This window comes from Rana temporaria, chromosome 5 (genome assembly GCF_905171775.1).
Source record: "Rana temporaria chromosome 5, aRanTem1.1, whole genome shotgun sequence".
NCBI lineage: Eukaryota > Metazoa > Chordata > Amphibia > Anura > Ranidae > Rana > Rana temporaria.
This window is the reverse complement of record NC_053493.1, coordinates 318,055,316-318,076,122: the sequence shown is the minus strand read 5'-3', so window position 1 is coordinate 318,076,122 and position 20,807 is coordinate 318,055,316. Positions and strand designations below refer to the sequence as shown.

The 20,807-nt window shown below is 43.0% G+C and overlaps 1 protein-coding gene across 2 annotated transcripts in view; it reads left to right on the top strand.

Annotated features, from left to right (window-relative positions):
* PCMTD1 (protein-L-isoaspartate (D-aspartate) O-methyltransferase domain containing 1) overlaps positions 1-20,807 on the top strand; it is a 66,039-nt gene that overhangs the window by 26,708 nt on the left and 18,524 nt on the right. For both annotated transcript variants that reach the window (XM_040354182.1, XM_040354184.1), the window contains exon 2: positions 176-607. In XM_040354182.1, the coding sequence (XP_040210116.1) occupies positions 301-607 (307 nt within the window). In that variant the 5' untranslated portion in view covers positions 176-300. The remainder of the gene's footprint in view (positions 1-175; positions 608-20,807) is intronic.

The window sequence follows — 20,807 nt, the reverse complement described above, 5'->3', positions numbered from 1 at the left end:
AATTGTGGCTGCTTCAGTAAGAGATCCTGCTGTGTTACTAAAAGAAAGGGTCAAGAAAACACAAATTGTTCTCTTGAAATGCCTCTACCACCTACCCTGTTAATGTTTGCTTTTGTTCTGTTTGTTTATGAGAAACTCAAATCCATTGCATCTTTCTTTTTTTTTATTTCCACAGGGTGCATACACTGAAGTTGTAGCAAAAACCTGCTAGAGGTCAGCTGAGTCAAATTGGCGATCTCATTAATACTTTACTCTTCCTTTGTCGAATGTAACAAATTCATTTTAAACTGTTGACCTATCATGGGAGGAGCAGTGAGCGCCGGGGAAGACAATGATGATTTAATTGACAATCTGAAAGAGGCACAGTATATACGTACTGAAAAAGTAGAACAAGCCTTCAGAGCAATTGACCGAGGAGAATATTACTTGGAAGGTTACAGGGACAATGCATATAAAGACTTGGCATGGAAGCATGGGAACATACACCTATCTGCACCTTGCATCTATTCAGAAGTCATGGAGGCTTTAAAGCTTCAACCGGGATTATCTTTTCTAAACCTTGGAAGTGGAACTGGATATTTAAGTACAATGGTGGGCTTAATTTTAGGTAAACACGTTTTATTTTTTCTAATTAATATCATTTGGTGCTGTAAATGGTTGTAAGACATTTTTTCAGATTTGGTTGAGCAATATATTTAAGAAGAGTATATTGGAAATCAAGACTCTAAGAAATATAAACACTTCATATTATTTGTATTAAATCATTAGATATCTGTTTGTTATTGTTCACATCTATAAGGATGTTATATAATGACACATGGTACACATGTATAGGTTAGTGCATACTTACTATATTAAAGAATTCCAGTTATGAAATTTTTTACATAGTTACATTATGTAACTATGCATATACCATACTTGTTGGATCCCTCTAAAAGCTGAAAATCAAAGAAGTAGACACTGCTATTTCATTGATCTCCACTAGCTTCTGGGTCTCGTGCTGGGCTGCTGGCTTGCTCCATTGTGAATACAGCAGGTCAGCCACTCGGCAGATGTGTATTTCAGAGATTGCTTTGCATAACCTCGCTGAATGCAAAGCATTCTCTAATTGGATAAGGGGGAGAGGTGGGGCGGTGATGTCACGCTCTCCACCTTGTATAGTCATAGAACATTTTGCATTTGTGAATGGCGCAGTGATTTCCAGCTTCTAAAGTGATCACACAAGTTTGGTATATGCATAGTTACATTGGTCCAAGCTGTTAAAAGTGCAATACCTTGAACACTTCTTAAAGCGGGGGTTCACCCTGTTAAAAAAAAAAAATGTTTTTTTTTATTAGACCATTACATTCGGCATCGTAGCGCGAGCTACGGTATGCCGGTCTTACATTTTTTATCCCCGTACTCACTGTGCTATCGATGATTGAAGAATCCGGGGAATGGGCGTTCCTATGGTGAGAGAAGGTGATTGACGGCCGGCCCTGGCACGTCACGCTTCTCCGGAAATAGCCGAAATAGGCTTGGCTATTCACGGCGCCTGCGCATAGCCTGTGCGCAGGCGCCGTGAATAGCCGAGACCTACTCCGGCTGTCTTCGGGGAGCGTGACGTGCCAGAGCCGGCCGTCAATCATCCTCCCTCTCCATAGGCACGCCCATTCCCCGCGGGAGTCGGATTCTTCAATCATCGATAGCACAGTGAGTACGGGGATTAAAAATTTAAGACCGGCATACCGTAGCTCGCGCTACGATGCCGAATGTAATGGTCTAATGATGTGAAGGAGGGTGAACCACCGCTTTAAGGCCCCTTTCTCACACTTTGCCATAGAGCTGCATGATTAATCGCGAAAAGATCGCAATCTCGATTCACGCTCCCCCCACGCGATCTCCAGGCTGGATGACCCGCGATTTTCTGATCCAGCGTGGAAGGCAAATGGCGCCGATCGAGCGGTACTGCTACTTGGGTGCGACCATAGGAAAGTTCCCGGCTTCAACCTAGCTCCGGAGCGGCGGCCATCTTGGTACCGGGTGTCTCGTCAGGAAGTGATATTTTGTCGCCGCCATCTTTCTCCACCCCACACTCCTGCACAGTAATGTTGATGAGAAGGGGCAAGTGGACATCTTGTTACACCCAACGAAGTTTTAGATTTCACAGTTATTTTCAACACAAAACGGAGCTTGTGTGCTTAACCACTTCCATACCAGGTACTTACGCAGCTTCCCGCCCAAGCCAATTTTCAGCTTTCAGCACTGTCGCACTTTGAATGGCAATTGTGCGGTCATGCTACACTGTACCCAAACAAAATTGGCGTCCTTTTTTCCCCACAAATAGAGCTTTCTTTTGGTGGTATTTGATCACCTCTGCGATTTTTTTTTTTTTGCGCAACAACTAAAAAAAGGCTGAAAATTTGGAAAAAAAATTACGTTTTTATTTTTTTCTGTTAATTTTTTTGTAAATAAGTTTTCTCTTTCACTTACGGGCACTGATATGGCGGCACTAATGGGCACCGATGAGATGGCACTGATGGACATCGATGAGGTAGTACTGAGGTGGCACTGATTGGCGGCGCTGGTATGCGACACTGATGGGCACACATAGGCGACACTGATGGGCACACATAGGCGGCACTGATGGGCACACATAGGCGGCACTGATGGGCACTCATGGGCGGCACTGGGCACTCATAGGCGGCACAGATGGGCACTCATGGGCGGCACTGATGGATAATTATGGGTGGCACAGATGGGCACTGCTAGGTGGGCACTGGGCATGGATGGGCACTGTGGGGTGGCACTGATGGACACTGGGGTGGCGCTGATGGACACTGGGGTGGCGCTGATGGACACTGGGGTGGCGCTGATGGACACTGGGGTGGCAGCACTGATTGTTGCCAGTCAGTGCCCATTTGTGGGCACTGACTGGCATCTTTTTTCTTTGTTTTTTTTTTTTATTTATTTTTTAGACTTTTTTTTTTTTTTCTGTCTTTTTTTTTTTTTTTTGCCCACCCTGGTGCTCCAGGGTGGGCATCCCTGGTGGTCCAGTGTGGCGATCCGAGGGGGGGCTGCGCTGATAAACAATCAGCGCGAACCCCCCCTGTCAGGAGAGCCGCCGATCGGCTATCCTCTACTCGCGTCTGTCAGACGCGAGTGAGGAAGAGCCATCGGCGGCTCTTCCTGTTTACATCGTGATCAGATGTAAATCACCGGAGATGCGGGGTGATCACCGGAGATGCGGGGTGATGTCAGACTGACACCCCGCATCACCGATCGCCGCGATGCGCGCCCCCACGGGCGCGCGCGGCATGAAATCCTGCAGGACGTTCTAGAACGTCCTGTCAGGATTTCATAACCACTTCCCGGACGTAAATCGGCCATAGGCCGGGCGGGAAGTGGTTAAATACAGTATATGTAAATCTGACGGACTGTTTACATGTTAAATTTTAAAAGCGGCAGCAAACCTTACATGCTTGCTAATGTAACAAAACACTAGGGGAATCCCTCCCTCCCCCCGTCTGAAACAGAGATTTGCCTTATCAACAATGTGTTTAGCTGTTTTATACTCCATACCATTAGTTAATAAATTTAAAGGTGGGCATTAAAGAAGTAAGTACATTTGCAAATGGAAGGAAAACGTGAAGGGGAAAAAAAGTATTTTGATCCCCTGCTGATTTTGGACCCTTCAAAAAAGTCATAAATTGATTTGCATTTTAATGCGTGAATTAAGTATTTGACCCCTTCGCAAAACATGACTTGGTGGCAAAACCCTTGTTGGCAATCAAAGAGGTCCGACGCTTCTTGTAGTTGGCCACCACGTTTGCACACATCTCAGGAGGGATTTTGTCCCACTCTTCAAGTCATTAAGGTTTCGTGGCTGACGTTTGGAAACTCAAACCTTTAGCTCCCTCTCCATATTTTCAATGGGATTAAAGTCTGGAGACTGGCTAGGCCACTCCAGGACCTTAATGGGCTTCTTCTTGAGCCACTTTTTTGTTGCCTTGGTCGTGTGTTTTGGGTTATTGTCATGCTGGAATACCCATTTTTCCCGGCGGCTGTCTCGTCAGGAAGTGACATTTTGTCACCGCCATCTTTCTCCACCCCACACTCCTGCACAGTAATGTTGATGAGAAGGGGGCAAGCGGACATCTTGTTGCACCCAACAAAGTTTTAGATTTCACAGTTATTTTCAACACAAAACGGAGCTTGTGTGCTTAGATACAGTTAGCTAGATTCTGGTAGAGTTAGGTCGGCGTATCAGTAGATATGCCGACCTAACTCGGAATCTACGCCCACCTAAGTTTAAGTGTATTCTCAAACAGAGATACACTTAAACCTATCTAAGATAGGACGGCTTGCGCCGTCCTATCTTAGGGTGCAATATTTAGGCTGGCCGCTAGGTGGCGCTTCCATTGCGGTCGGCGTAGAATATGTAAATCACTAGATACGCCTATTCACGAACGTACGCCTGGCCGACGCAGTACAGATACGCCGTTTACGTAACGCTATATCAGGCCTAAAGTTATTCCATCTAATAGATGGAATAGTAATGTTAAAGTATGGCCGCCGTTCCCGCTTCGAATTTCGAAAATTTTACTTTGTTTGCGTAAGTCGTCCGTGAATAGGGATTTACGTCCACGTCAAATTCAATAGGCCCGTGCGGCGGACTTAGCCGCAATACACACTGGGAAATGTAGGCGCCCGGCGCATGCACAGTTAAAAAAAACGTCAATCACGTCGGGTCAAGCCTCATTATCATAAAACACGCCCCCTCAGACAAATTTGAATTCGGTGCCCTTACGCCCGCCCGCTTTAGGCTACGCCGCCGTAACTTAGCAGGCAAGTACTTTGAGAATCAAGTACTTGCCTCGCTAACTTACGGCGGCGTAGCCTAAACACGCTAAGCTACGCCGCCGCAAAGTTGCGGCCATCTCTCTGAATCTAGCCAAGTATATGTAAATCTGACAGACTGTTTACATGTTAAATTTTAAAAGTGGCAGAAAACCTTACATGCTTGCTAATGTAACCAAACACCTCTAATTTTCACATTTAGTTAAATGTGAAAATCAGAGGTGTTCTGTCACGTTAGCAAGCATGTAAGGTCAGCAGGATTGCTGCGGCTTTTAAAATGTAACATGTAAACAGTCCGTCAGATTTACATACAACTGTATTTAAGCACACAAGCTCCGTTTTGTGTTGAAAATAACTTTAAATAAATACATTTTTGAGAATCGTGATCTTAATTTTATGCAAAAGAATCGTGGTTCTCATTTTTCCCAGAATCGTGCAGCTCTACTTTGCCGTGACTTTGACACAATTTTGACGCCACTTGAAGCAATGCCTGTGTAAATGTCGCATCAAAGTGGGATCAATGTAGTGTATGGACTACTTTGAAGTCGCACAGATATGAACGGTACTCATTGGGAATCTTGAGATACGACTTGTCATGTGACTTTGTAGTGCCAAGTCCCACAAGTGTGAAAGGGACCTTAACCATTTTAATTGCACAATTCTAAGTGCCAAAATGATAGATAACAGGAATTACATGTGTTGCCAAACTGTAGCATTTATGTTATGGTTAAAACAAAAAATCCTATCACATGATTATCTTGTTAAAACTTATCTAAACTCACATTGAATATATCACAGATTACCAATACTTAAATGTGGTGGCTGTGTTACATTTTTCTTTTAAGGCTGTTTTTTTACTCTATTTTCACCTGGTGACCCCGCTAGTATGTCTGTCTTATTTTTCAACTTCCGTTAGCAGACCAAGCTGTCCAGCAAAAGTGGGCAGATAGAGAGTCCAAAGAAATTATTTAACACTTGCAATGTCCAGCTTTTTTTCATTTTTGTAAAACTTTTATCACAATCGAAAAAAAAAATTGCTGTTTTGTTTAACCGCTTCAGCCCAGGCCATTTTGGTGGTCAAAGACCGGGCCACGTTTTGCGATTCGGCACTGCGTCGCTTTAACTGACAATTGCGTGGTCGTGCGACATGACTCCCAAACAAAATTCACATCCTTTTTTTCCCACAAATAGAGCCTTGTTTTGGTGGTATTTGTTCACCTCAGCGTTCTATTTTTTTATTTTTCGCGCTATAAACAAAAAAAGAACAACAATTTTGAAAATAATTCAATATTTTTTACTTTTTGCTATAATAAATATCATATATATATATATATATATATATATATATATATATATATATATATATATATATATATATATATATATATATATATATATATATATAGAATATAAACATTTTATTTTCACAGTTTTCCGATACGTATACTTCTACATATTTTTGGTAAAAAAGATCGCAATAAGCGTTTGATTGGTTTGCGCAAAAGTTATAGCGTCTACTAAATAAGGGACTTTTTATGCTATTTTTATTTTTTATTTTTTTTACTATTTTTGGCGGCGATCAGCGATTTTTTTTTTTTTTTTTTTTTTATGGGCACTGTGACATTATGGCGGACACATTGGACACTTTTGACACCATTTTGGGACCATTGTCATTTTTACAGCGACCAGTGCTAAAAAAAAAATACACTAATTACAGTAAAAATTACAATGGCAGTGAAGGGGTTAACCACTAGGTGGCGCTGTAGGGCTTAAGTGTTCCCTAGGAAGTGATTCTTACTGTTAGGGGGCGTGGCTACACGTGACACATCACTGATGACCATTCCCGATCACGGGGAGCGTTCATCAGTGACAGTGTCACTAAGCAGAATAGGGGAATGCCTTGTTTACAAAGACATTCCCCTGTCGGGAACATCCAGTTCCCGGGACCCGCGGCCGCACTCGCGAGGCACGCGGTGCGCGCCCGCTGGGCTGCAGATTTTAAGGGACATACCTGTACGCTAATCTGCCTGCCCGTGCCATTCTGTCGACGTAAATAGTCGTGCGGCGGTCGACATGCGGTTAAACACTTGACCTCCAGAAGATTTACCCCCCTTCATAACCAATCCATTTTTTTGCGATACGGCATTGGGTTACTTTAACTGACAATTGCATGGTCATGCAACGCTGTACCCAAATAACATTTGGCATTGTTTCTCGCGAATAGAGCTTTCTTTTGCTCACCACTGCATTATTTTTTTTTTTTTTTGCGCTATAAACAAGAAGACAGACAATTTAAAAAAAAATAAAAATTTTACGTTCTGCTATCAAACATATCCAAAAAAACAACAACAAATCTCTTCATACATTTAGGCCAATATATATTCTGCTACATGTTTTTGGTAGAAAATAATCCCAATAAGCGTATATTGATTGGTTTACGCAAACATTATAGCGTCTATAAACTATGGTATAAATTTATGGATTATTATTTTTTTTTTAATACTAGTAATGGCAGCATTCAGCGGTGATAGCAGAACTTCAATATTGTGGGGGACAATGGGATACTAATTGACACATTGGGGGAACCAGTGACACTAAGGCTGCATTCACATCTAGACGGACGAAATCGCGGCGTTTTGTCGCCGCAAATCGCGGTAAAAATAGCGGCGTTTTGTACCGCGATTTGCGGCGACAAAACGCCGGTATTGTCCGCCTAGATGTGCCCCAAGATGACCCCCTCTATGGAGATGATTGCCATCTCCTAGCCGAACGCTCGAAGACGCCTGAAAAAAAGGTCCGGGACCTTTTTTCACGCGGCAGGCGACAGGCGTCCGGCGTTCGGCGTGGAGATGTGAACCATCTCCATAGAGGGACATCTGTTTTCAGCCCTCTGGCGGCAGCGGCGTAGCGCTACAGGCGTAAAAACGCCTAGGTGTGAATGGGGTCTAATACAGTGATCAGTGCTAACAATTTGCACTGTTACTGTACTAATGTCACTGGCTGGGAAGGCGTTAATCATCTAGGGCGTTCAAAGTTTTAACTGTGTACCTAGCCAGTGTTTTTGTGTACTGTTAGATGTTTTTACTAGGGGAATACCCCCCCCCCCCCCGTCGGAAACAGAGATTTGCCTTATCAACACTGTGTTTAGCTGTTTTATACTCCATACCATTAGCCAATAAATTTAAATTTAAAGAAGTAAGTACATTTGCAAATTGAAGGAAAACGTGAAGGGGAAAAAAGTATTTTGATCCCCTGCTGATTTTGGACGTTTGCCTATTGGCAAATGATCAGTTTATAACTTTAATGGTAGGTTTATTTTAACCGTGAGAGACAGAATAACAACAACAAAAAATCCTGAAAAACACCCTTCAAAAAAGAAAAAAGTTATAAATTGATTTGCATTTTAATGCGTGAAATAAGTATTTGACCCCTTCGCAAAACATGACTTGGTGGCAAAACCCTTGTTGGCAATAAAAGAGGTCCGACGCTTCTTGTAGTTGGCCACCACGTTTGCACACATCTCAGGAGGGATTTTGTCGCACTCTTTAAGTCATTAAGGTATCGTGGCTGACGTTTGGAAACTCAAACCTTTAGCTCCCTCTCCATATTTTCAATGGGATTAAGGTTTGGAGACTGGCTAGGCCACTTTAGGACCTTAATTGGCTTCTTCTTGAGCCACTTTTTTGTTGCCTTGGTCGTGTGTTTTGGGTCATTGTCATGCAGGAATACCCATCTTTCTCACCCAAGATTTGACGGTATCTTGGCCCTGTCCATCGTCCCTTTCATGCGGTGAAGTTGGCCTGTCCTCTTAGCAGAAAAAAAACCCCTAAATCATGATGTTTCCACCTTCATGTTTGACGGTGGGGATGGTGTTCTGGTGGTCATAGGCAGTATTCCTCCTCCAAACATGCGAGTTGATGCCAAAAAGCCAGATTTTTGGTCTCATCCGACCACAACACTTTTCCCCCAGTTCTCCTCTGAATCATTCAGATGTTCATTAGAAAACTTCAGACAGGCCTGTACATGTAATTTCTTGAGCAGGGGGACCTTGCAGGCACTGCAGGATTTTAGTCCTTCACGGCCTAGTGTGTTACCAATTGTTTTCTTGGTGACTATGGTCCCAGCTGCCTTGAGATCATTGACAAGATTCTCCTGTGTAGTTCTGGGCTGATTCATCACTGTTCTCATGATCATTGAAACTCCACGAGGTGAGTTCTTGCATGGAGCTTATCATTAAAATTGTAGACTGATCATTTCTTTGTCAGTGGGCAAACATACAAAATAAGCAGGGGATCAAATTCTTTTTCCCTTACTGTAGATGTTGGTAGGTTTCTTTCATCTATTAACCACCTTAGTACAGGGAACTTTCACCCCCTTCCTGTCAAGGCCATTTTTCAGCTTTCAGCGCTGTGGCACTTTGAATGAAAATTGCGCGTTCATGCAACACTGTAGGATTTGTTTTATCTTTTTCTTCACACAGATAGAGCTTTCTTTTGGTGGTATTTAATCACTGCTGGGATTTTTATTTTTTACAAAAGAAAAAAGAAAGAAAATTTTGATTTTTTTTTCTTAGTTTCGTTCAGTAAATTGTTTAAATAATTAATTTTTCTCCTTCACTGATGTGTGCTGATGAGGCGCCACTGATGAGGCAGCACTGATAAGGAGGCACTAATATGCCGCACTGATGGGCAGCACTGATAATCAGTGCCCTGATTACCTACCCAGGTCTCCCCTGCGAGGAGATGCTGCTGATTGGCACCCCTTGCCACACACTGTTAGTGTTAAGCGAGGAGAGACAATTCATGGCACTTCCATATTTACAAGTAACCGGCTATGATTGGACACAGCTGATCACATGGTGAAAGAGCTGCGGCCGCAGCTCTTTACAGAGATCAGGGTCGTGTCATGTCCTAGCAACACGTCTTGGTTCATGGGCTCCGGCTCTGTGACTGCCCGGAGCTGCGCTGATGTCACTCCTGTGCATGTGTGTGGGAGCCGTCATTCGCCGCACATCGCCCGTGGCTGTTCCTTCAGATCGCATGCGCCAGTGATGTCACTGGCTGTATGTAATGTAAATATCTCCTAAACGGTACACGCTTAGGAGATATTTACACCATCTATAGATGAGCCTTATTATAGGCTTACCTATAGATAGATGTCAACAGAGGAAGTTTACTTCTTATTTAAAGCGGGGGTTCACCCGTACATAACACTTTTTACCCTTAGATTCCTGCTCATTTTGTCTAGGGGAATCGGCTAGTTGTTTTAAAATATGAGCTGTACTTACCGTTTACGAGATGCATCTTCTCCGCCGCTTCCTGGTATGGGCTGCGGGACTGGGCGTTCCTATTTTGATTGACAGTCTTCCGAGAGGCTTCCGACGGTCGCATCCATCGCGTCACGATTTTCCCGAAAGAAGCCGAACGTCGGTGCGCAGGCGCAGTATAGAGCCGCACCGACGTTCGGCTTCTTTCGGCTACTAGTGACGCGATGGATGCGACCGTCGGAAGCCTCTCGGAAGACTGTCAATCAAGAAGGAACGCCCGCTCCCGAAGACCATACCCGGAAGCGACGGAGAAGATGCATCTCGAAAACGGTAAGTACAGCTCATATTTTAAAACAACTAGCCGATTCCCCTAGACAAAATGAGCATCCATCTAAGGGGATTGTTTGAAAAAATTGTTTTATGGGTGAACTCCCGCTTTAAAGACTAGTCACCAGTATTGCCTGTGGTCTTTCTAAAGTTTATTTTCTCCATGACTGACACTTGTTCTTCACTGTCTCAGTGTGGAGGTGACCATCTTGGTAGAGAAGCAGGGTCTTGTTTCTTCTTATGCAAGCTTCCCCTTGATGACTTATAACCTAGTAATAAAGCTCCACATTGCCTGCATGCTTCTTGGAAGCATTTTGTATACTTGACTGATCTAGATGGATTGTTGTCTGTTAAAAATCAAAACCTCTCTTGTATGAACATCCATTTTACATGAATTAAAATAGGAATAGAGCCCTTTAATAACATTACTCATATTGCTATCATTGTTTTATGGCAGAGTTTGACTTGTCATATGAGTCAGGCAATAACAGCAAGGACCATGTCTTACAGGCTATGCTGTCACTGATGGCAACTCACCACCAACAGGATTGCTGAAAAGAGTACTCTGTTGCTCCTATGATGTTGAGCAGCAGTGAAGCAACTTCTTCCACTGTGTTTTTTCTGTTCTCTTAGCAGGTCTGTGAGAGGACAGGATCACTAGTGTGGCATGAGCCTAATGTTGGCCATAAAAGAGTTTTACTTGTCATCTGCAAGTGTACGTGATGAAAAGTATGTGTTTTTTAATTTTTCACTACAAGTGTTATACTTGTTCAGTGATAAATGCAAAGGGCAGTAATGGTATACATTGCCAGTGTACTTATGTCCACTATCAACCAAACTTTTAATTAGAGATGGGCTTGGGCGTGTTTGGGATCCTAGTCCCAACCTACCTTCCCAATCCCTCCAGGAAGCCAACACTGCCAATCACAAGCTGTAAGCCATTTCCTGGACTGTGCAGCTGCAGACCAGGAAATGTCTCATTGCCTGTGATTAGCAGTGTGCAGTGTCGACTTCCTGGCGGGATCGGGCAGGTGGGTTGGGACTAGGATCCCAAACATGCCCGAGCCCACCCTTACTTTTAAACTATCAAATGGCTGGTGTCAAAGCTGATCACATGTGCAGCACCATGTCAAATGCAATCTAAATAGAGACTAAGATAATGCCACCATCATGCCCTGTACACGTGACTGGTTTTCCTGACATGCCAAAACCTGAAGTTTTTCCCGACGTGATTCCTCTCAAGCCTGCCTTGCATACACACGTTCAGTCAAAAAAACCCTCACCAAAGTGCAGTGACGTCCAACACGTACGGCGGCACTATAAAGGGGATGTTCCATTTAAATGGTGCCACCCAGCTTTTGCTGATCCTCGCGTTAGTAAAAGTTTTTGGTGAGAGACAATTCGCGTTTTTCAGCCTTGTGCTTTTCAGTCCCTTACAGCGTGATGAATGTGCCATCTCCATTACATCTGGACAGGAAAAAATAAAGCAGGTTCTATTTTTTTTGCAGGCAGTTTTCTCGTCGGGAAAACTGCTATGGAGCATACACACGACCGGTTTTCCCGGCCAGTCTAAAAAACGGCAGTTTTCTAGTTGGGAAAACCTGTTAGTGTGTACGAGGCATCAGCTGTAAAAAGATAAGAGGGTTTTAACCTATAATAATCAGATTTTTATGAAGCAATCAGGAATTGTAATATCACATTATAACCTGATTTATAAAATAATTTCCACTCTCATTAATGAGATAGTATACAGAGTTGGCACATACTTGCATCAGCCTCTAACACCTCCACGTATAGTGGATCCTAGGCCATTCTTAGGGATAAAGCTCAAACTCTTCTAGGTAATGTTGCGGGCTTGCTGCTTAGCCCTGGTCTCACAGTTCCGCTTTGAAATCGCTATGATGGGCTGCCTTACTGAGCAGGAGGTAGAAAAGGTTAAGTAAGTGTTACTAAAACTTTGTTTATTAGACTGGGCTGGGATTTGATCCTGATAAGGAGCATTTGTGAGGCTGCTGCACATGCACCTCTTGTACGGTGGTCTCCAAATTAGGATTGTTAAAAAAGGAAGAAACGCCTAAACTACCCCTTTTCCTCCTCCTGCCTATTCTGCATACCCTGTTTACCCTGCTTACCCTTTTTAAAACTGGCCTAATCACTTGCTCGCATGAATGTGTGGAGTTCTTGCGGGGAGGACCAGAGACAGCTGCCGAGGGACCCCAGAATATGTGGATTGGGGCCACTCTGTGCAAAACAAGCTACACAGTGGAGGTAAGTATAACATGTTTGTTATTTTAAAAAAAATAAAAAATTCTTGACAACCGCTTTAAGGCTTTTCTCCCATTATTCATATATCGGTATCAGTAGTTCTGAATGTCCAGGTGAGGTATATGTCCTGCAAGAAGTTCACTGTCCTGTGATTAGTGCGTGATAATTGGTGCATTGGTTGCCTAACGGTAAAATCTAAAAAGGACAGATGTCCCTTCTAACCTGTGCACATCTGCATCATTCATTGGGGCAGGGCAGAAGATTGGAATGAAGTTGACCAAATACAACGTTAACATCAAAGTAAAAGGGTTATTCAGAATAGGTGAAAATGTGAACTCACTGCGGTTTATTTTCGGGCTCTTATTATAAGTAACCCTTAGGCCTCATGTACACAGAGTGTCTGTTTAGCCCCTCCGAACGCCAGAACTCATGGCAGGAAAAAGATGCTTAAACAATGCAATAAAAGCCTCATACTGCACATATGTTTAGGCATGTCAGACGTTTGGGCTTTCATGCGTTCCATCAGCCAGAATATTAAATAATTTTAGACATTGGAATGCATTAACCCCCCTGGCGGTATTCCCGAGTCTGACTCGGGGTTAGATTTTTGTGCTAGGATCGGTAACCCCGAGTCAGACTCAGGCTCGCCTCGCTGGATCCACAGACAGTGTTTACTTACCTTGTCCCTGGATCCAGCGTTGCCACCGCGCTGTGTGAGCTAGCGGGACCTCGCTCGATTCACACAGCGTCCTCCTGTGCCGCCGATCTCTGTTCCCTGCGACGTTACGACGCACGGGAGCGGAGAACGGCGCCAAATTCAAAAACGTAAACCAACACATTACATACAGTATACTGTAATCTTATAGATTACAGTACTGTATGTAAAAAATACACACTCCCCCTTGTCCCTAGTGGTCTGCCCTGTGTCCTACATGTACTTTTATATAATAAAAACTGTTCTTTCTGCCTGCAAACTGTAGATTGTCCATAGCAACCAAAAGTGTCCCTTTATGTCAAAAATGGTTTTAGAGCAGCTAGAAAACAGCGATAATAAATTATAATCACTTGCAGAATTGTGCGAAAGGGATTTGTGGGGAAATTCGTCAAAAAAATAAAAGTAATGACAGCGACAATTTTGCAACTGAGCAAATTTCAGTGATTTTGAGTTGATTACATTATTGAATATTTTTTATTATAATTATTACCATTTGTTATCATTTTTTATTATATTATAATTTATAATTTTGTTTTTAAAAAAAAATCATACCCTGGATGCCTACAAGACTCTTGTTTGGTCAGATTTAAGTGAGTTATTCCTAAGAATTACAGGCCTACAGTACAAATCACCAAATTTCCTTGCAAATAATGGTACCGCTTTCAGCACCTTTTTTCTGAAAGAATCATACCGCCAGGGAGGTTAATGCTCAAACACTAGATGTGTTTACACACGCTTAGGCACGTCTAGAGCTTTCCTGCTCCTCTCTTAAACATGCCCTTTTAGTGTTTTGTTTTTTTAGCCTGAAAGCACTTCTATTCTATCACAGTATTTCTGTAAGCGCCTTTGTGTGCATGGACACATAGGCTACATAGAGGTGCTTTTACAAGCTAAAAAAAATGCCAATGTGTCAATGCACACATGGGTATTTACAGGAGTATTAGAATAGAGGCATTTACAGGCTAAAAAAAAAAATCATCACACGCCTGTATAAGCAATGTTTTATTAAGCGCTGTGTGCATGAGCCCTTATCCTCTAACTAGTTTTTTTAAATGTATAGTTCTGCTATAACTTTATAGATATTCCTAAAAAATAATTTTTCATCTCTTTTTACGAGGGAACAAAAGAGGCAAGTGGTGTAGGAGCAACTGAGAAGTAGCAAGCAGTGGCGGCCCGTCCATAGGGGCGCCCGGGCGCCGCCCCCATCCCACAGTCAGTAAAAAAAAAAAAAAAAAAAATATATTTTTTTTTTAAGTCTGTCCCTTTAAGAATTTTTTTTCCCCAAAAACGGGCTTTATGTGCTTTGTGTCCGCGCGCCGGACGCCGGGAACAGTGCTGTTGGAGTAGCGCCACGTCTGTGCAATCACGAGATTGCAGACGCGGCGCTACATTGGCACAAAAAATATGCCATTGTGGCGTTCTCCATCGCGCCACTCGCTTCCGGCGCGATGGAGTGTATTGTTATGGCCGGGCGGGTGCATACACTGTCTGTGTGCACCCGCCCGTCTCTGTGCTCGTTCCGACGTCACTGGGAAAACAGGAAGTGACGTCGGGTCAGCTCGAGCTCAGTGCGCCCCACCGTGGAAGAGGTAAGCCTGCCTGTCTCTTCACACCATCCAACCCCTCCCGCGATTTCCACAAAGTATTTTCGTATCCGCCCCCCCCCCCCCCCCCCCCTTATTCAAACTTTTTTTTCTATTTAGTATTCGGCGGCAACCCCCCCCCCCCCGCTTATTCAGGTTAATTTTTTGCATCTAATATTCGGCGGCCCCCCCCCCCCCCCCGCTTATTCAAACTTTTTTTTATCTATTATTTTAATATTTTATTTTATATTAGTTAAATATATTAAGCTTATTAACAGTTTATTTTTTTATATTTGATTCAATTTAGCATTAAGTATAAAAAAAGTTTTTTTTTTAATAACTGGGGGGGGGGGGGGTGGTCTGGTGGGGTAGTGTTACCGCCCGCTGTAGTGTTACTTGTGCTGTAATGAATTTTTACATATAAAAGAAATGTTGTTAATAAATGGGTAAATGAATTATAAAAAAAATATTTTTCCAATAACGGTTATTAAAAAAATATTTTTTTTATAATTAATTTATCCATTTATTAACAACATTTCTTTTCTATGTAAAAATTCATTACAGCACAAATAGCGGGCGGTAACACTACCCCACCAGACCCCCCCCCCCCCCCCAGTTATTAAAAAAAAAACTTTTTTTATACTTAATGTGCAGGGAAAATATCGGCCGTCAACACCACCCCACCCCCCGCTTGCAAATTGTCCTGCGACTTGGGACTGGAAAGTTGCAGGATAAGTTGGACCCGATGATTTCCAATGAGAACTGTTCATATCTGTGCAACTTTGAAGTAGTCCCTGCATTACTTTTGTCCCACCTTGATGTGACTTGAGGTCCATAGACCTCCAGAATACATAGGCATTGCTTCAAGTCGCTGCAAAATCGCACCAAAAAATTGTGGCAGAATCTTGCGACTTTCAGGCTAATGCAGTCTGAAAGTTGCACAATTCTACTGCAATTCTGATGTGACTTAAAGGAGTTCTCTGAGCTAAAACTTTTAACCCCCGCTGTGCCCGGGCTGTAAAACGATACAAAATAAACTTTCACTTACCTGCCTACGATCCCCCGTTGTTCCGATATCGCCGTCCCGTTCTCCGGTCCCGGTCTCTTCCACTTCCTGGGGGTCGGTGACTCACAGTGCGCTCAGCCTATCAGCGGCCGCAGCAATGTCACGTCGCGGCCGCTGATAGGCTGAGCGCACTGTGAGTCACCGACCCCCAGGAAGTGGAAGAGACCGGGACCGGAGAACGGGACGGCGATATCGGAACAACGGGGGATCGTAGGCAGGTAAGTGAAAGTTTATTTTGTATAGTTTTACAGCCCGGGCACAGCGGGGGTTAAAAGTTTTAGCTCAGAGAACTCCTTTAAAGCAATGCCTGTGTATTCTCGAGGTCTACGGACCTCAAGTTGCATCAAAGTGGGACCAAAGTAATGCAGGGACTACTTTGAAGTCGCACAGATATGAACGGTTCTCATTGGAAACGACTTGTCATGCAACATTTAAGTCCCAAGTCGCAGGACAAGTAATTCCTGCAGTCTCTGGTAATCTTGTGCAGTATGTCCGCAGTCTCTGGTAATCTTGTGTAGTATGTCCGCAGTCTCTGGTAATCTTGTGCAGTATGTCCGCAGTCTCTGGTAATCTTTTGCAGTATGTCCGCAGTCTCTGGTAATCTCCTGCAGTATGTCCGCAGTCTCTGGTAATCTTTTGCAGTATGTCCGCAGTCTCTGGTAATCTCCTGCAGTATGTCCGCAGTCTCTGGTAATCTCCTGCAGTATGTCTGCAGTCTCTGGTAATCTTGTGCAGTATGTCCGCAGTCTCTGGTAATCTTGTGCAGTATGTCCGCAGTCTCTGGTAATCTTGTGCAGTATGTCCGCAGTCTCTGGTAATCTTGTGTAGTATGTCTGCAGTCTCTGGTAATCTTTTGCAGTATGTCCGCAGTCTCTGGTAATCTCCTGCAGTATGTCTGCAGTCTCTGGTAATCTTCTGCAGTATGTCCGCAGTCTCTGGTACTCTTGTGCAGTATGTCCGCAGTCTCTGGTAATCTTGTGCAGTATGTCCGCAGTCTCTGGAAATCCTGTGCAGTATGTCCGCAGTCTCTGGTAATCCTGTGCAGTATGTCCGCAGTCTCTGGTAATCTTGTGCAGTATGTCCGCAGTCTCTGGTAATCCTGTGCAGTATGTCCGCAGTCTCTGGTAATCTTGTGCAGTATGTCCGCAGTCTCTGGTAATCTTGTGCAGTATGTCCGCAGTCTCTGGTAATCCTGTGCAGTATGTCCGCAGTCTCTGGTAATCTTGTGCAGTATGTCCGCAGTCTCTGGTAATCCTGTGCAGTATGTCCGCAGTCTCTGGTAATCCTGTGCAGTATGTCCGCAGTCTCTGGTAATCTTGTGCAGTATGTCCGCAGTCTCTGGTAATCTCCTGCCCATTTCGAGTCCTTCATTACTAACAGTGTCATATTTTAGTTTGTTTGCACCGATCTGTAAGGCTGCGCTATATACCATGATTTGTGATGCTGGGGCTATATACTCTGTTCTGTGACGCTGAGCTGTATACTCCTGACATTGAGTGGAATACAAGGGACGGAGTGGTGGATTATATAAGGGGTGTGGCTTATGAGAAGTGGGAGGGACCAAATGTGGAAGGGCGGGGTATTGCGCCCCCCCATCATAAAACTTCACCAGCCGCCACTGGTAGCAAGACTTTCAGACTTTATCAGTGCACAATGAGTGTCAGATGAAGGAAGAGGAGGAGGGGTGTAACAAAGCCTTTTTAGTTCAGTGGTTATGATACCATATATCAGTAGAATATGCATGAAAGATTATCGGCTTTGAACATCCCACAGATCACAGAAACATCCACATGTCTTTTGATAATACAATGCAGTCTACAACAAAGTATTATGAAATCATAATTTTGTAATATGTTCTGTAAAATAGTGATTCTTTATTCAAAAAACAAGGAATATGGATGTTGCTAAATCTGAATGTATAGATGACTAGTACACATATTCATCACACATTGTATAGTCTGAGCATAAAGTGTTAGTGCACCTTTTCAATCAAATATACCATGCAGTCAAGGGGACCCAGTGTGTTCAAAAACCTTATGCAGCTTTGAAACATTGTGCTTAAAGCTGAACTTCTTTCCTTTCTTCCTATACCTGTACCCCCCCCCCCCCAAATCAATTACGTGCCAGATGCACAGTGAGCAGCTTCCCACAGTTAAAGTGATTGTTAACATTTACACACCACTTTTACCTACAGGTAAGCCTATAATAAGGTAGGTACTGGAAATATATCCTAAACCTGCACAGTTTAGCTTATACGCTTGTGCTGACGTCACCGGCACATGCACACTAAAGTAAGAGCACAGTTGTGCCGTTTCTATAGTGCCCATGCCATGACTGTCGGCTCCCGCGACTCCGGACAGTCACAGAGCCAGAGTCCATGGCCCCGGAAGGAAGAGGCGTGAAGATGCCTGCCAGCACACCATGGATCAACAAGGAAGTCCAAGCAAATTGTTTTACCTCCCTGGCAGTATTCCGGAGTGTGGCTCAGGGTTAAATTTCAGTACCATTAGCGGTAAACCGAGCCACACTCGGGATTGCATTGCAGGATCCTGGTGCAGTGTACTTACCATGTCCCCAGGATCCAGTGATGTTCCCCCACTGTGACTGTAGGCTGTGTCCTCCACCCGATGCTCTGCGTGCCGGGCTCTGTTTCCTGCGAGCGTCACAACGTATGGTAGTGGAGCCCGGCGGCAAATTCAAAAAGAACACATACAGTACAATGTAATCTTACAGATTCCATTACTGTATCAAATAATTTCTCATCTTTTTTGTCCCCAGGGCTTTGTCCAGTGCCCTGTATGCACTTTTATATATTGTTTTTTATATATATATATATATATATATATATATATATATATATATATATATATATATATATATATATATATATATATATATATATATATATATATATATACACTGTTTTTTTTCTGCCTGGAAACTTGAGAATGTCCATTGCAACCGAAAAATATGTCAAAAGTGGTTTTAGACCAGCTTGAAAACAGTGATAGTAAATAAGAACACTTGCAGAATTGAGCGATTGGTGAATCATGAGTAAATTAATTTTATTTGTTATAAATATTTATAGTTATTTGTCATATTATAATTTATGATTTTGTGTTTCAAACTGTATCATACCCGGGATGTCTACTAGACTCTTGTTTGGCCAGATTTAAAGGGGTTGTAAACCCTCATGTTTTTTCACCTTAATGCATCCTATGCATTAAGGGGAAAAAACACCTGGAAGTCACCACCCCCCCCCCCCCCCCGTTTTACTTACCTGAGCCCGTTCATCTCCTCCGCAGGGACACACTGTCTCTCTCTCTCTCTCCACGGGGTCCCATCTCTTGATTGGCTAGATTAATAGCAGTGCAGCCATTGACCCCTGCTGCTGTCAATCAAATCCAATGAGGCGGTGGGTGGGGCCAAGTCCGGCATTTGTGTCTGTGTACACTGGCTTTCCACGCTGGGAAACACTTTTTAAAAGATAAAAAGTGCATTTTATATACAACTATATAAAATTAAGAACAAAGCGAGGAGCAGAGCAAAGAGGGACTTTGGTCCAAATCAGGGAGCTTTGGTTGTGTCCAATAAGACATGCAAACATGTACAAAAAATTCACATTACAAAAATGTGCATTGCTGATATCTTAAAGCGCGAGTAAACTGTCTTTTTCAACTTTTTTTTAAAGTAAGCTTACATTCAGGCTTACCTGTAGGTACAAGGAGCATCTCCTAAACATGCACCGTTTAGGAGATATTCGCTTCAGCAATAGCCAATTATATCATCCGAGCATGTGCAGTGATGCTCTGCCTTCAGTACATTCAGTATACGCATACAAGGCAGTAGTGTCATTGTGGCCGCCATTCAAACTGCCTGAGCCTGCAAATTTGGAAGGTAGAAGATGGAAGCGCTGGGGAGCTGTCACACTGCTGCACTAGAGAGCTCCAGTCCCAGGTAAGTCTGTCATAATGTGCTAGTATGCGGTGCATACTAGCACATTATATAATAAACTTGCAAGGGGCCCACATTTTTTGTTTTGTTTTGGCGGTTTGCTACCGCTTTAAAAACCAGTGTAATAGAAATGCTTGCAGACACAGCCCATATAAATAAATCGAATCTGTCATGAGAGATGTAAGGGAGCTCCCATTGCTGGCCTTCTTCTGAAAATTCATATAAAATGTACCAGCGCTATACCAAAATAGACAAAAAAAAATTATATATATACTCGATAATACAAGCTGCAAAAAATTGTGAAAAATTATTTAGCAGCGAAAAATTTATATTAACAACCCAAGAGCGAAAAATGAATTTAATAATTCATGAACGTGTTGATTTCTATGTGCAAGCAAATAATTCATATATTCATAAATACATTTTAATGTGTAAAAAGTTCATATAAAGTGCAAAAATAGGGCAGTCGGTGGAAATCTGTCAACTTTTTTTTTTTTTCCTTCCAAGTGCTGCAGTGCAAACCAATACAAAAAGTAAAAAAATGCAGTCCAAATAAGTTCCCTTTTGAGAACACCTCGCCATAACCGAAACGCCCAATCTAAAAATTGTTTCATGTGGTAAAGTATCTCTTTGATTAGGTAAAACCACTTCTCTTGACAGACAGAGAATCCTCTCCCACACATAAGGGGTTAATACTTATAGTCGGTATTCATCACTTTCTCTCACATGGATGTGGAGGAAGAGAGGCATCCATAGTGTAAAATCTTCTTGCTATTTATTAAACATCAGGGA